Raw genomic sequence first — 16,008 nt, forward strand, 5'->3', positions numbered from 1 at the left:
AGGCAGCTGCTTAAAACCCTAACAAAGAGTAAAACAAATTTTCTGTTATCAAAAATCTCAATAAGTCGCGAAGAATGATTTTTTACCATGTGACTTTTTTGTAACTTTTGAACAGTTTTACAATAGCGATCGATTGGTATACATAACATCGGTATTTGAGCATTTTAATTTTTTTTTTCTATTGCATGACGTCATAAAATTAGATTTTTCTAATGCGTGTCGCCCACAAGTAATTTCAAAAAGCCAAGTAAACGCTTTTGTCATATTTGGACTATAAAAAACCATCCCTGAAAGTTTCAATTTGTCCGGAGTGTTATTTACTTTTTTTTGGCTCTCAGCTCCCTGACTAACAATTATTTGATTTAAATTTTTACCTAAATACCCAGATTGAATATTTAATTGACCTCGCGTGAACTGAATATAAGAAGTTTGTTCGACAAAAAATACGTAAGATATATGTCAGAGAGCAAACGGAGAAATCATTAACAACAGAAAAAGCAAAGACCGAAAAGGGCCTATAAAAGTATCTGTCACCAACAATGGAATGCACTCGAGGCTGAGAGGTGAGGTCACGGAATCAAAGAGTTCACGTCAGAAGTGAAGTCCTTCCAAAGTTGTAGAAACTGTTATTGACAATGGGTAGGCTTCAATTTTCTTCCAACGAAAAAAAGAAAAGTGGAATCAAAATGGCGGCTAAAGAAAATGTAAGTGACATTTCCTGTTCATAATGATGTTAAGTTTAAGTGCTTAATCAACTTCTGCAGGCAAAAGTCATCTTTTCTATTCTACAGTGTCTACAGCTATGTGCTTATTAATTCTACTCAAGAAGTAATATGAAAGCATCGATCCTACTAACTATGGCAACGAGACCGTAAATTAGTTAAAACTGCCAAAAATAAAAAACATCGGATGGGTTATGTCAATGATAGACGTAACCCGTAACAACAATTTTTTTGCGTATATCTGCTAGAAATTGCTGCTCCAAATTTAATTTCTCTGGGTAATTTTTTTACAAGACACATATATGTTAGTCTAATCCCACACAAATCTTTTTAAATTAAAAATATATTATGATAGTTTCTGAAATTTGAAAAAAGGAGCAAGTACCCAAAAACCCTGGAAAATTCCTAATCAAAATAGGTCATTTATTACTGGATTTGACCTTTTGTTTGTAATGTAACATTTCTCTGCACGTAGAATGACTTATCAAGAGACAAACTGAGTGGTGTTAGTCTCTCGACGATATCAACACGAAGCAGTGGTGTGTCGTGTCGTATATGTCAGGACAGTCGCGTGCAGGAATCTCTTATATCTCCTTGCTATTGTATGGGAACAATGGAATACGTACATTCGTCCTGTTTGGAGAAATGGTTAAGCCAGTCAGCTCGAAAATACTGCGAATTATGCAAGTATAAATTCAAAACAATCATGACTTCAAAAGGATTTAAAGAGGTATAGCTTTTTTTTCAAAAAGTTTCCACAACAATGAACATGGTAAAGGAAAAGGGAACGGTGTTTCGGAAATGATTGGATTCAAACACAGGGCAAACCACACGGCAACAAAGGTGAAGGGCGATATTTTATTGATTTGCGAGGACCACCATAAAATTTCACGTACAAGAATAAGAAACTTAATGTAACAGTCTCGTTTAATGTAACAAAGAACGAGGGTAGTGTGTTTGAGCGTTTAGATTTCTCCGTGCTTATTATCAAAACACACGCAAGTGTCTGAAATATAGTGGAAAAATGAGAAATGTGTTTGACATCTACTTTGAATGCAACCATTTTTCTGCAAAATTAGAATTGCAACTAAAACCAAGAAAAACAAAATCAAAGACAAGCAAATAAACAAGCAAATGGGATACCTAAAGTGTGAGCCTAGTTATATCCCTAACCCGACTTAGTATGAAGGAAAGGTTAAGTGAAGGGTAAATAGTTGTGCCATCTACGCAGCTATTTTTGAATTTTAGAATGTTTTGCCATTCAAGAGGTGCACTCAAAGATTACGTTACAGATAGATGAACAGTAGACTAAGTATAGAAAAATTGATCTCACTTTGCAAATCTCCCAATTTACCGACCCTCTTTCTTAGTTTAAATTTTTGGCTTACAGAATATGTGAAGATATGTTCTTGTGAAACTTTAGGGCTCGCTTCGACATCCTGCCAACGTCCTGCAAGCAAACCACACACGAACATTTAGTTAACGAGCTCTGCAATGTTTTCAAACATGTGCTCGTATTTTAAATAATATATACTTGAATCTAAGCTTTTTAAGTCACTGCATAGTCCCACTTAAGCAAAGTTTTTCGAAATTTATTAGGACCAAATAATTGGTCTCACTAAGCGGAAGTCCCGCCTATCTGGGCTTTCAATTTAGAAAAGTTTTTCCGGTTGAATCGGTAAAGAAGTTCAAGACTGAGAGATTCAGTCACACTAAACAAAAGTTCCATTTATATTGGGTGTTAACGCAAGTATAATTCTAATTTCCAGTGGTTATGTGCTCGAGACATATCTCGTATGGAACGACGCTATATGTTTGCTGATTCTTCATGCTTCATGCTTCTCACACCACTAGGATTTACCAGCTCGTGGCTGTGCATAACAGGTGCCCAACAATATTACAGCAATGATGAATTTTGGACTGGTTTTGGATTGGTTATGTTGACCGGATTTCTAACAATTATCTATCTATTCTGGATTGCTATCACGCTTCGTTATCATTACACCACGTTTAGACAATGGCAACGCTCACACACAGAGGTTCGGCTAGTGTTTTCCAATAAAGATCTCAATGAAGGAGAGCAACATGTTCGTACACACAGGAGAACGATTAGCCTGGATGCTGAAGTATTTGTTATAGACTGTGACCAAATCGACAACCAACCACAGCCCATAAATGATCTACAATCCCAAGCAATAACGCCCGTATAAAGTAGGTTTTTTTTTAGAATATAAAACATGGAAAATAGAAATTGCAATTTACTTATATTTTCCGAATAATGTTGCAATCATGGTGTAAACCAGGCGTTAATCAGTAGTCAACAATCAAACGAAATCGAATGAATAAACGAAAAATAAATAAGGAAAATAATCGGGAGATCCTTCTCGTCGCCTACTAAACTATCATGTTCAAGAAATGATAAACTTTCCACGGTAACATGAGTACTGAACAGACAAACCGAAATTATATCTTCAATAAGGAAAATAATTGTCGGTTGTTTTCTATTGGTATTCGAAATTATTTGTTTAAAATTCAACTTTTAATATTTGGGATGTTTTTGCAAGCTGAAATCTCTCGAAGATATAAAAAAGCCAAATCTAATTTTGTGGATAAATGTAACATATGTAGACAAAACTCTTCTATTGGATTTAGTACTGTTAAAAATATTGACAGTTACGACAAAAAATATAATATTGATTTTTCCACACCATCAGCATCGTCGTCATCAACAACGATATTCTGCAGTATCGACGATGAATCATTCTGATATTTCTATTTTTATCACACAGTGATAAAAAGTCTGATGGTGAAACTTAAACTAATTTTCTTTATGTCACAAATTTTTGAACATGGTCATTTCTATCAATAAAATTCAACATCTGACTTTCAAGAATGTGGGAATGCAATGTGTATGCAATGAATAAACACCTCTTCAAAAAGTTGGGCCTCTATTAGTGGTCTTTCTGGAATACGGTTAATATGACTGCACATAGCCAACCGAAGTCAGACGCGCAGCCACAGGCTTTTGGTCAAATATACGAGATTATAAGTTTTTTTGGTCAATTGTTGGAATGACCAAAAAACTCCAGGCCTAAACATGACGCCTAAACATGACGCCTAAACATGACGCCTGGAAGGTCAGGAAATTTGGAAGTTTTTAGCTTTTTAGATTGGCTAAAATCAATCTCATAGTTTAGGTCTATAGTATTGTATCCTAAACGCAAAAAAAACACCAGACCACGATTGCGGTATACCTTTATAAAAATGACTCACAATTTTCTAAAGGTGTTACGCTTTATTTACAAAACAGACAAAGCTACATTTAGTCAAGCGATTGGAATAACGAGAATTCAATTTGAAAATGGTATGTTTATATTAGTTGAGATGACAACAATAAGACCTCTTCCGAAGGAAAGTTAAATTTTAAAAACAATTTAAGTCTATAAAGAACGAAAAATAAGACAGAAAAAGCTGTACCAAAAAGGGACATCACAAAGTAGCGGCTACCTTTGCCTTGTTTTTTCTCTTGTTTGTCCATTTATGATGAGCTACCAACGCGAGATTAACCGTAACACAACGCCGGCCACACATGTATTTCAAACGGTATACAGCTAGTAAAATATTATATCAACTGAGTCAACTGTCCAAAGGCTAGCTAGCTAATTTTCCAACTCAGGATGAGTTGGGTCAGTGTGTTACCTTTACCTGTGTAGTAAAGTGGGTTGGCTCGATTCATTTAAAACCAATTTGGCCGGGCAGTGCTAGGTTAAAAATCAAAATCATTGTTTTGTTCTATTAGACAAAAAAATAACCCACTTTTTCGTAAAATAACAGTCATATTTTCTTATGCTGATTTTATATGATTTTTATTCTATCGAAATTTTGAGAATCTCAATAATTCTCTTGGTATACTTCGCGTAGCAAACGTGCTCCACAATTTCGCTTCGCTCGCGAAGCTCAATTGCTTCGCAAAAATTGTTAATTGTCAAAAATGTGGTTTTGACGTATAGCTATTGACTCAAAAATTAATAAACCAAATGTAATACTCTCAAACTTTAAATGTGCGCTAAGACATAAATTAGGATGCAGAAAAGTGGAAGCACTTCGCATGTAAAAACGAGGGTGCCGATAAGACGCAAACGCCGTAAAAAGTGCGGGCGTTTTCAGGTATTTGCCCGAAAAACCCCGCATAGTCCCGAAATATGCCAGAATCACCATAAATGACTCTCGAAGATTTATTCAAAAAAGTATAAAAATTAAAATGAACTAACTATATGGTAGCTAAGTTCGTAAAAGAACTGTTTTTTATAGTTTTTGATAAGATTTACTTGATAAATAACTTTATATAAACTTTATTACCTCCTTTCTCTTCAAGCGCGTTCTTTCAACTGTCGTCCGCCATGTGTGTCGCATTTCGTAAATGTTCCGGGCGAGTTCGGGCGTGTTCGGGAAAGTACGGGCATTTTCGGGGACAACCGTCAATTTAATTCGAAAAGTCGCCCAAACTCGCACTTATATATGCGGGCGTTTGCGGCTTATCGGCACCCTCTTATGTAAAATGAAAAAGAAAAGAACCAAAAAGCCCGTCAATGGAAAAAGGAAAAGTGAAGAAGCCGGGGCTACAGTTGGAGGTGACATTCTGGTGAAAAAGAAATGATTGTTCAGCGTTGTGCCAGTGAAACAACAGGTAGCTAGTTCGATGATATGCAGTATCCAAAGATTGGTCCTCTTGAGTTTGTACCTTATCCTTTCGAAGAAATAACATTTGATAATGTCAAAATTACAGGCTATGCAATAGAAATATGGAGTGTGATATTTGAAAATCAATATAAATGGACCATCTTGTGTTAGAATAGATCAAATTAAATCATTATTTGATTCATGTTAGAATTTTTCAAAACACTTCAAGAAAGTATGCTATGAATAAAGAAAATGATTCAGATCAAGAAGTTCTAAGCAAACTCATGATGAACGCGCTAATAAATTTCAACAAGAAAAAACATCAAAGTTTATCATTATTTTCAACCGAGCCATGCCAGAGACTATAAAAGTGTAAATCGATCCATTTTGCTTAACGTTCAGCATGAGAATAGGATTGATATCTTATGTGGTTATCTAGTTGAGTGGTTGTTGCTAAGCATGCCTTCCGATACTCAGATGGGAGCTTTAATGCACTAGGACCCCCTTCGCGGGACACTCATTGATAACAGTTCCTATAAAAACTGAAGAAACTATCCTGGGTAAATAATAGTAATAATAACTGGTCCTCAAGAAGATTTTAAAGAAAACATATATGCTAATGACATGGTGAATAAAGCTTCACCAATTCAGTAAAAATGTATATGTTACACTAAACTTTGCTGAACAGTTCAAGTTGAAATTAACCGGCGATGCTAGAAAAGAATTTGGTAGAACTTTTCATATCGCATAGGAAAACTATTAGAAGAGTCAGGGGAATATTCCTTTCCAATGGTAGAGAATTTTATCGAAGGCAAATTTTCCAAATATGTCAACAATGATGGGGACAGTAAATTAGAATGCATTGTTGATACCAAACTAATTCAAAAGGCTGAATGTTTAGCTCACTCTACATTTCAAGTGTGTATTTATTTGTTCAGATTTTTATTGTTATTGTTTATGCATTGATATTATAAACTGTTACTTTATTGAAATATATGTATTTTGGATGAAGTTTCTCACTTGATTTAAAGCAGAGAGTGCGTATTTAACAGAGTGTGTAGCATCATCTAAGTCTTGATCCATATGGGTTTGTGTTAAGAAACACTGCGTAACACTGATAATAGATGTGTCTGTGCCCTTTTTGTAATCTTGAAAAATTTAAAATTCTCCTAGAATATAGGTACTCATAGATACCACCTACCAACTATCTCTCAAATTTGAATTTGAGGTCTATACTCTTAAAAATAATATTTTTATCTATACAGTTATAGTGGAAATTTACTGTTCTGATAACCCACAAACTTGTCATGACCATCCATTGAAAAAACCCAATTACAATAGGAACGAAAATTTTCGGACGGAAAAACTTTCGGATTTTTTTTGTCCGAAAACTTTTCGTCCGAAATTTGTGTCTGCCGGAAGTTTTTTGTCAGAAAATTTTGTGTCTTCTAAATCTTTTTAAAGGACCAGTCCATACAGGGTATATACAGGGTAATCAAAAAATGGCTGAGGCTCTATCTGTAAAGTTGGATCCTGAAGACCCTTTTTTAGATCTTGATTAACTATAAATGCTTAAATCCTTCTTTTTGTGTCATTTCCCGTATCATTACGTTTGAAATTTGGTTAAAATCCGTTTAAAAAACTTACCGAAACATTTTTTGACTTTATAAATCTTGTCCGAAAATTTTTCCGCTGTTACATTTTTCGCCGAAAATTTATGTTCTTAATGTAGGTCCTCTTGACATAAAGTTTGATTTTTTTCTTTTCTTTTTTACTTCAGGCCTCGTCGTACAGTAGGTCATAAACTCTAGCACGGGGCACTTTAATGCCATGTTTTTGTCTCAATTTTAGATACACAATTTCCAATTTTCCATAAGCCAAAACATCACATTTCATCTATGGCATTCCTAAGTCACATAAATATAATTATCTTAAGGTAACAAGTGCTATCTTAAGATAACTGTAATAATGTGACTTTGAAATTCCATATTCATCATTCCCACGGAAAGAATATTGTATTTTTTTAAAAAAAGACGTTGTTTTGAGCAATAACTTTTAGATTTATAAAAAAAAATTCATTTCACTTTGATTTGAAGCAAAGTTGATTTTATTTCGTTTCATTTCATTTGTTCTTAAACAAATTTTATTTCATTTCGTTTTATTTCATTTGATCTCAGTTGATTTAATTTGATTTCGTTTTGAATTTATTTATTTTTTTAATTTTAGATTCTTTTTTTTTCATGGCAGTTCTCGGCCACCATACATGTGTCCTCTGTCGGCATGTTGAGGCCGCAAAGAACTTGGATTGGTTATTAGTGAAAATCAGTCTCGAGATTGGTTAATTACGCGTGGGCGGTCGAAACAAATTCGGTAAAAAACGGGGTCTGCTGGGATCCTAAATAAAGCTGCAGGGCCGCGGGGATTTGTTATCTCTCTCGCTACTTAGGATGTCATGCTCCGCGCAAAAACAGACAAAATACGGGTACTATTATAGAGACTAGCTGGTAGCCCATGAAAAAATCCACGGGGTCGCCCTTCCTTTTTATATCGCATTTCGTGTTTCCGTAACACAACTTTTTTTCTCGCGCACAAACAGACAGACGGAATACGGCTATTATAATAGAGACTAGTCGTTAGCCCGTGAAAAAATACACGGGTTTGCCGTTCCTTTTTATACCACATTGCGTACGTCTCACTACTTGCGCAGCTAAACTACCATTTTGCTTGACAGACTGACGGACAGACGTATACGGGTATTATAATATAGACGTTCTTAGCCCGTAGAAAAATTTACGGGTTCGCCCGTCCTTTAAAATTACCAGTGGCAACAAAGTGGATAAAAATATATCGCATTTGATATTCGTATTTCCGAGAGATAGGGATGTTCTAGCGCAGTCGCGTGCGCGCAATGCAGTGACTTCATAGCAAATCCCTGAATATCCGGTACCATGCCATGCCTAGTGGGGTAAAGTCCCTAAAATACAGCAATGAGTAAGGGTTATTCCCAAATGATCAATGACATCAAAGTATGCAAAATTCTAGCGCAATTCCTAAAAGTCTACGCATATCAAGGGTAAGTCCCTATCATACAAAAATGAGTAGAGGAATTCCCTTAAAATCCAACGCATGCGCAGTAAATCTTGGCAATTTTCGGACCTTGTTGAAATATATATAAAATGGTACTCTATTACTGGTGCTCCGTAGAACTACGCGACAAAGTCAGGTGCCCCATGAGATACAACCCTCCACAGGTGAGTACGACGAAATCCGGCTTTTATCGTGTCAAGGAAAACATGGCTGCCCAAATTCAAAACAAGAATCATGCGGTATACACCCAGGAGGTATCGAAGTTAGCACTCAACAGGGAGGATGATAATCAAATTACAACACTTGCCAGGGGCCATTACCGCCTGACGTCTACCGGGGAATAAAATGGACATATGCCTACTAATCGCTATAGTCCTGCCGCATGCCATGATCGCTTATATACTTTTTCGATATAGACGTATAATAAAGATGTCGTCCGATCTTGCACAATTATTCACAATGTCTCTGCAGAATATGAACATGTGGAACCTCCACACAATAAACGCCAAGTCCTGAAAGAGGCCCTACGTAAGGGCAAAGAACACCTTCTGCTCAAAAAATGCACAGAGGGCGGTGAGGCGGTAGAAAAAATCCATACCGAGTACGTAAAACACGAGCTCCGGGAAAAAGGGGAGAAGACGGCCAGAGCACTGTCTACTCACGTGGTCAATCTGTATGCCAACATGATTGGAAACTTTGTAGATATAGACAGCGTGGATGAACTGCGCAGAGATATCGAAGAAGACCCTATAATCCGAGACTCTATGACAGATCTCGGGATCATGGTGTACTGCAACACTGGCAGATGTCTTGCACCGCTCCTGGTCCTGTCTCACAGGGCTCGGCATATGAGCAAGAAGAAAGAAGGAGGTGGAGAAGGCGGAGACGGTGCTATAATAAAATGAGTGAAGAAGATCAGAAACAAGAGGATAGAGTCATTACAAAACCACCAAAGCATCCGGGAAGGGTTGCGCAGGGACACAAGCTGGCGGCACTGATGAAGAAGAGGAAGGAAGAAATGAAGCAAAAAAAAGACTACTGTAGAGCCTGAAGCCGAAAACTCTTCTGGGACCAGTTCCATACAGTCGGTTCACATTTATGGGGTAGAAACGATAGCCGTGCTTGCCTTAGGTGTCGGGGTTTGGTATATGTTTAGCAGGGGTAAAAATGAATCTAACAAGCCGGCGACTAATCCAGAGCCTCAGCAGGGGAAACAGGGCAAGAATCGGCCTCAGATCGATATTTTCAAAATGCAGTAGTAATAAATGACCACAAGCAACGTAACACCGAAAGTAAAGGAGATTTTGGATATGCTCTATGAGACAGTCATGGGCCTTGGTTTCACCTTTGCCGATGCCATGGCAGGTAAGAAAATTTAGAGCATAACGAGGCCATCTACAAAAATGGACACTAACGATGGTGGCATATTTTGCAACAGGAAGAGCAAGTCGTGAAATGGCCGTCCAAAAGGGCTGGTTACCTGCAAGTATCGTGCCGAAGCCTTAATAGACCGTCCGATAATATTTCTACTTGCCCCCGGGGCAAATAGAAGCATGGAAGGAACCAAGAAATGTTCAAAATGCTCGAAATCTCTAGCCTTGAACCAGTTCTAAGGTCAACTAACGAGTACATGCATTCCCTGCCTTGATCTTAAGAGGATTTCAAAGGGCCGCCCCAGGCATTGCATTTACATCCAATCTCTACATGACTTAATAATTATACTGCAGGATTATATAAGCCCAATTTAGCGAAGGTTATACGTGGGAAAATTTTGAGTTGCATGTGCATCACAGGACACCCTTTAGATACCAGGAAACTTTTAATTCTCCGACGCTTGCCGAGGTCACCAAGGCATTACAGCCGGCTCAAGATGCTATATTAAATGGAAATCAATCGTTGTAGAGGATGCAAAAAACTATTACTCCCAGACAGGTTCAAAATCAGGGGTGGTAGTCGGACGAAAAGTTGCATAGGTTGCCTGGCCAAAGCGAAGGGGAAGAGGGGTGTCAAATACAAGGACGACATCGTTGAATACGAGTTGGATCCCCTTGCTATTGATAGGGAAATTAGAGGGTTTCAACAGAATGAGAATTACCTGCTTTTGTATACTCTGCTGACATACAACATTATACCCCAGTACGCTGAACTCCTAGGAGATAGCCCGGAGAAGGCACTACTAGTCAAGCAATACAGTAAGGTATTGCGGTGTCTACAACGAAAATTAACATATGCTCCACTACCCCACGAATATAAGGCTCAAAAAATACCAAGCTCTGCCAGTTTGTCGGGGGTCTTTGGTGAACAATCACGGTGGTGTGCTAATTTGTGAGGCATGTGCCGCGTTATACCCGAAATTTCAAGACAGGAAGTGGTCGAATTATTGAAATAAAATGTTGGATGTCGTAAAGGACTCCCACACGGAAATCTTCACCGGCCCTACGTCTTGTGGAAAAACACAACGTGTTCTACATCTCCTCGAGCAGGAATATAAAAATCATTATCACAACATAGTCATTTTATGCTCTATTATACGTAGGAACAGTACATATCTTGAAAGAGACTCGCTCTGGCGCGACGGCTATGTGTTCCTGATAGACCCCAAGGACCAGCTGTTTGAATGGATAGCGAAACTCTCCTCATTGTTGGCAGGGGAGTACACGTTGTTTGTGATTGACGACGTCATAGCTGATGAAAGCCTCGATAAGCGTCGACAGTCCCTGCTTGAGCTTGCAGTCAGTGGTAGGCATAGAAGGCACGGTCTATGGCTACTTACCCAAAGCTATACCGCCTTGCCTAAAAATCTGAGAAGACAGAAAAAAGCCCTGTTATTATGGTATCCACATGAACGCTCAGATATGAAAATGATAGATGAGAGACTAACATGATTTCGGACTGGGATGATATAAAAGCTACCTGAAAAAGTCCAAGCATGCGTGCCTGTATGTGAGGTTGGAACATCCTAGGACTTGGAAGATTTTGGAGTGACTATGTTGAAATCCTCTGGCTTACGTTGTTGATAAGAGAAAGATGCCGTTGCAGGTTAAGTTCAACGCAGAGACCATCGAAACACTGTCTAGCAATACAAATCAACCTATGTTCAAACGTGCCGACATTGGCCGTTTTTTAGACATTGTTGACATAGCGCGCAGTTTTCAATATTTGGCCGAGGAAACTATAACAAGGCAAGAAACTGTGGGTCTGAAGGGCCAGGGTTGCACCCTGGGGATTTGGAAGAGGGAAAAATCCACATGATGTATTTGTCACATTGGATCAGGCATTGGAATTCATCCGTCGTTCCCGAAAGCCTAAGTCTGTGGGGCTAATCAAATGGCTAGCGCCAAGCCCTCGATGACAGAGATGATGCCGTCGCTATACTCGAGGATGATCTAGACGGCAGGGATAGTCAGCTCATGGTACTCGAGGACGAACTTAAGGTACAGGCTAAGGAGAATGCGAGACTTAAAGAAAGACATGTTCCGCATCGATATCAATATGATACCGTGCTATGTGTGGTTGATAAAAACGATCCTCATGAGCATGGAAAAAAGGCATACATAAGCACTATATGATCCGATGCCAGCGTAAGCCACTCAGCACAAGAATAAGCACCCTAAGGGCAATGTACCCTGAGATGACTTTAAGGAAACCGAAATGTGACAATCCGATTGCCGGTGCCTGGTGCCGATTCAGTAAGTTGAAAATAGCCTCATTTAGTGGTGGGTTCCCAACTCCTCCTATTGACCAGTTTGGTTTATAAGGCACTGAAATATAAAAAGATGATGATGAAAGAAGATGAAGATGAAAAGCAGATCTCCATATCGTCGTGGTTAAAAGGAACAAGTATGGGGCACTCTGTTACAAAATCATCAAGGATAAGGCATTGAAGTTTTCGGATTTGGCTGACTTGACAACAATAAGCAATACCAATTTTCCTATACCGGATAGCCGATTGGTTGATATTGATTTGGATATCGAGCCCGATGTCATCAAAGGCATTGTTTATGGGTACCCATTTTATACCGAGCCTATACTTTGCTGTATATAAGAGATCCGGGTAAGGAGTTGGAGGATGAATCTCTGCAGGTACTCCTGAAGATACTCTTTACCAATCCTTCACATGTTCCGGAGGTATCTGAACATCCTCCGGGATCGGCATGAGCTCTACCGAAACAAAGCTCCTTTTAGGACCGTCTTTTAGGTAGTATAAAAACGACTACCTGCTACTATGCGGTCCAACCTATACATCTTCCTACTCTAGAAAGTATTAGTGCTCCAGGCTGCAGGAGGTATAAGTACAATCCATCCTCAGGTAGGGGTTTCTCTTCGGGATATTCCTCGCTTTTTGCGAGTGGTATCTCATCCAGCTTGATCGCCTTGTTAGGTTTCATGCCAATCATGGTAGTCTTGGTATTGTTGAGACCCTTCACGATGGTATACAGATGCTTGACCCAAATGGTACTAGTCTCATCAGAAGCCAGCTCCTGGGCATCTTGTGGCTTAAAGAGCCTTTCCGCAAGGACCTTGTTGTAAGATTCCACAAATGCCGTGAATGTATGGTGGTATTTTGTGGTGACCCGCCTAATTTCAACCCCTTTACCCTCTAGTAGCTTGGTTACATCCGACTTAAATTCGCTACCGTTATCACACTGAAAAATCTTGGGGTAGTGTAAAGGTCCTGCTTTGTAGATATCTTTGATCGTCTCCGCAACCTCGCCGGCTTTCTTGGTTCGCAGGGGCCTCGCTACCTTGTATCTCGAGGCTACGTCAATGCCTGTCAGGATATATTTATAGGTGCTACCATGCAACCGATCATGGGGCATGTAGAGTATATCAAACTGGTGAATTTCGTTGGGTGTTATAATGGTAAAATGGGGGTAGTGAATACGTTTTGGGCATCGAATATGTTTTAGCCACAAGAGTTGACGGGATAGCCAGTGGATTACCTTCTTCTTGGGTAGGCCGGTTTCTGCAGCGAGCAAATTAATAGCCTTGCCCCCAATCCATAGATGCTCCAGAGTGTAGTATATATTGCTTAATCTTTCTGCTTCTTTATCGGTAACAACATGTGGTGATTTTTCTGACATGTCTTTATTATATGTCAGAAAAAACGTTCTTACAGATATTTATATGCAATGAAGCCCAGTAGAGATAGGGAGCCAAGGACAACGTTAACTCACAATCTTGCTGCTGCTTGGAAAGGGGTGTAAAAATCCTTCAATTGCGGGGCTTTCTTGCTTGAAGCGATGAAATACTGATACATACTATCGTCGAGTTCACGAAGGCTCTTACCGGCCTTTATTTGCAGTTCACGTTGCTCATTAAACCAATCAAGTTTGGCTTGCCTCTTCCGTATCCACTCTGCCTGTGCTGCATTTAATCGCTCTATCGCACGGTCATGACGCATGCGCTCCGCCTCGCCATGCCCTGCGAGTTTAGAAATTAGAACATTTGTACCTGAAAATGCGAGGGCGTGTATGGCCACACCTGCAACAATAACAGCTATTGTTGCCATGTCTCTTTATTCTGAGACGACACGATTGCCCTTTGGCATGTTTTCACTTGCCCACATGGGTTGAGTGTTGGTGTAGTGCAATCTCCTACCAACCTTAACAAGCGTCGGATCATCGCCATTTTACGATAACGGAGCGGGATTTTGTGATCGATATGCCATCCCCTACGGCAATTGTCCCAAGTCATACCCTGGAAACCTGGGCTTCAATATGGGCCCACAGCGTAGCCATACCACAACCTAGGTACTCCTGGGAGCTGAGTTCCTTGTTTTTTTGTAAACCCTTGGGGGCTCGGCTGCTTACATTATGAGCTAGATGGCCGAGGGTGGGGGGTCGCAAATGGGGCAATATCGTCTCTGCTTTTCATGGTGGCAATACTGACTTTCCTTGCAGTCTTTGCAATAGGTCCTTACCCTTTGTTGGGGGCAAATCTGGCTGCCTTTGCACTCTTTACAGGAGGACCTCACCCTTTGATGATGGCAATGCTTCCACCCTTACATTTTTTACATTGGGATCTCCTTTTTTCATGGTGGCAAATCTGACTTCCCCTGCATTCTTTACACTGGAACCTCAACCTTTCATGGTGGCAATGCTGAATTCCCTTACAGGCTTTGCAATAGGACCTCTGTTTTTTATGTTCACAGATGCTTCCACCCCCTCACTCTTTGCAGCGAGACCTCAACCTTTGATGATGGCAATGCTTCCACCCTTACATTCTTTATATTGGGATCTTCTTTTTTCATGGTGGCAAATCTGACTTACCCTGCATTCTTTACACTGGGACCTCAACCTTTCATGGTGGCAATACTGACTTCCCTTACAGTCTTTGCAATAGGACCTCTGTTTTTCATGTTCACAGATGCTTCCACCCCCGCACTCTTTGCAGCGAGACCTCAACCTTTGATGATGGCATATGCTTCCACCCTTACATTCTTTACATTGGGATCTCCTTTTTTCATAGTGGCAAATCCGAATTCCCCTGCATTCTTTACACGTTGATCTTTGCCTTTCATGTTCACAAATTGCACCTCCCCCACAGTCCTTGCAACGGGATCTCTGCCTTTGATGCAGGCATTTTGTACGCTCCTTTGATGTCTTGTCTACGTTTAAGCACTTGATGCACATTTTTGTTGGTTGACCGTCGCGTTTGATCCTAAAATTTTCTAAAGATAAAGAGAATTTACATTTCAGGCAGCTCTTTTCCATGTTGACTCGTTTTTGCCCTTAGAGACAAACACGAGTTTTTGGTCATTTAATACTCCACGCCATGAAACCTACCACATAAGATGTTTAATTGAGCGTCTTGAAGCAAGTAAACGTAGCATCTGAAATCCCCGGCTCCGTCGGGTATTTTGGTAATGTGCAGGGCTATGCCATCACTAAGGCGTTGTAAGGGCCTTCCACTACCATGCAGGGTATCGTTCATTGAAAAATTAACCTATGGTCACATTCGAGTCATGGCTACTGAAAACATTGAAAATCTGTTTGAGGTGGTCATTGGAAAGCATGGCAATGCTATACAGTTCATTAGGCTCCCCTTCCACCGTCACACTTATCCTCTCAATCTTGGGGTTGTAGAAAACTTCATTGACACCGGCATAGGGCTTCACTTTTCCAGGGTCTATGAAGAGTAGCAAGACACCTTTGAGACTCCTGGCCGGGTTATTTAGCTGAAGGTTATATAAGGTGTCCTCAGCCTTTTTCATAGTCACCACCTTGCTTCTTAGGATTCGTTCATAGGGTAGTGCCAATCTTGCATACCTTGACACCATCGCACCCGCGAGACCTTCATGGGTAATCTTGTCAAATTCAACCTTGTTGTTGCTAATTTTATACGCAGCGTCAACCGCCTTGGCTGCCGTGCTTCCCGAGGCTGCTGTCCCTGCATCTTTGATGACGTCACCATAAGCCGCAAAATGTATCACAAACTGCAGCCTGTCATGGAGGCCCGCTGGATAAAGGGGGAGATCTCTTGTCAACTCAAACATTATACCCAAGGGTATACAGAA

The 16,008-nt window shown here is 39.8% G+C and overlaps 2 protein-coding genes across 2 annotated transcripts; one reads left to right on the forward strand and one right to left on the reverse strand.

The window, feature by feature from the left end:
• Positions 1 to 635: 635 nt before the first annotated feature.
• On the forward strand, positions 636 to 2,973 carry LOC130612738 (E3 ubiquitin-protein ligase MARCHF2-like). The gene is made up of 3 exons (XM_057434126.1): positions 636 to 704; positions 1,198 to 1,452; positions 2,492 to 2,973. Exons 1-3 carry the CDS (start codon positions 636 to 638, stop codon positions 2,930 to 2,932), a joined length of 765 nt encoding a protein of 254 aa, XP_057290109.1. The 3' UTR covers positions 2,933 to 2,973.
• A 10,811-nt stretch (positions 2,974 to 13,784) lies between these two features.
• LOC130636481 (LDL receptor repeat-containing protein egg-1-like) lies at positions 13,785 to 15,221 on the reverse strand. Its single transcript, XM_057446256.1, is given in 3 exon segments — positions 13,785 to 14,483; positions 14,486 to 14,698; positions 14,701 to 15,221. Coding segments are annotated over 3 exon segments (891 nt in total). The 5' UTR covers positions 15,206 to 15,221; the 3' UTR covers positions 13,785 to 14,310.
• Between the last annotated feature and the right edge of the window lie 787 nt (positions 15,222 to 16,008).

The sequence above is a fragment of the Hydractinia symbiolongicarpus genome, chromosome 1 (assembly GCF_029227915.1).
Source record: "Hydractinia symbiolongicarpus strain clone_291-10 chromosome 1, HSymV2.1, whole genome shotgun sequence".
NCBI lineage: Eukaryota > Metazoa > Cnidaria > Hydrozoa > Anthoathecata > Hydractiniidae > Hydractinia > Hydractinia symbiolongicarpus.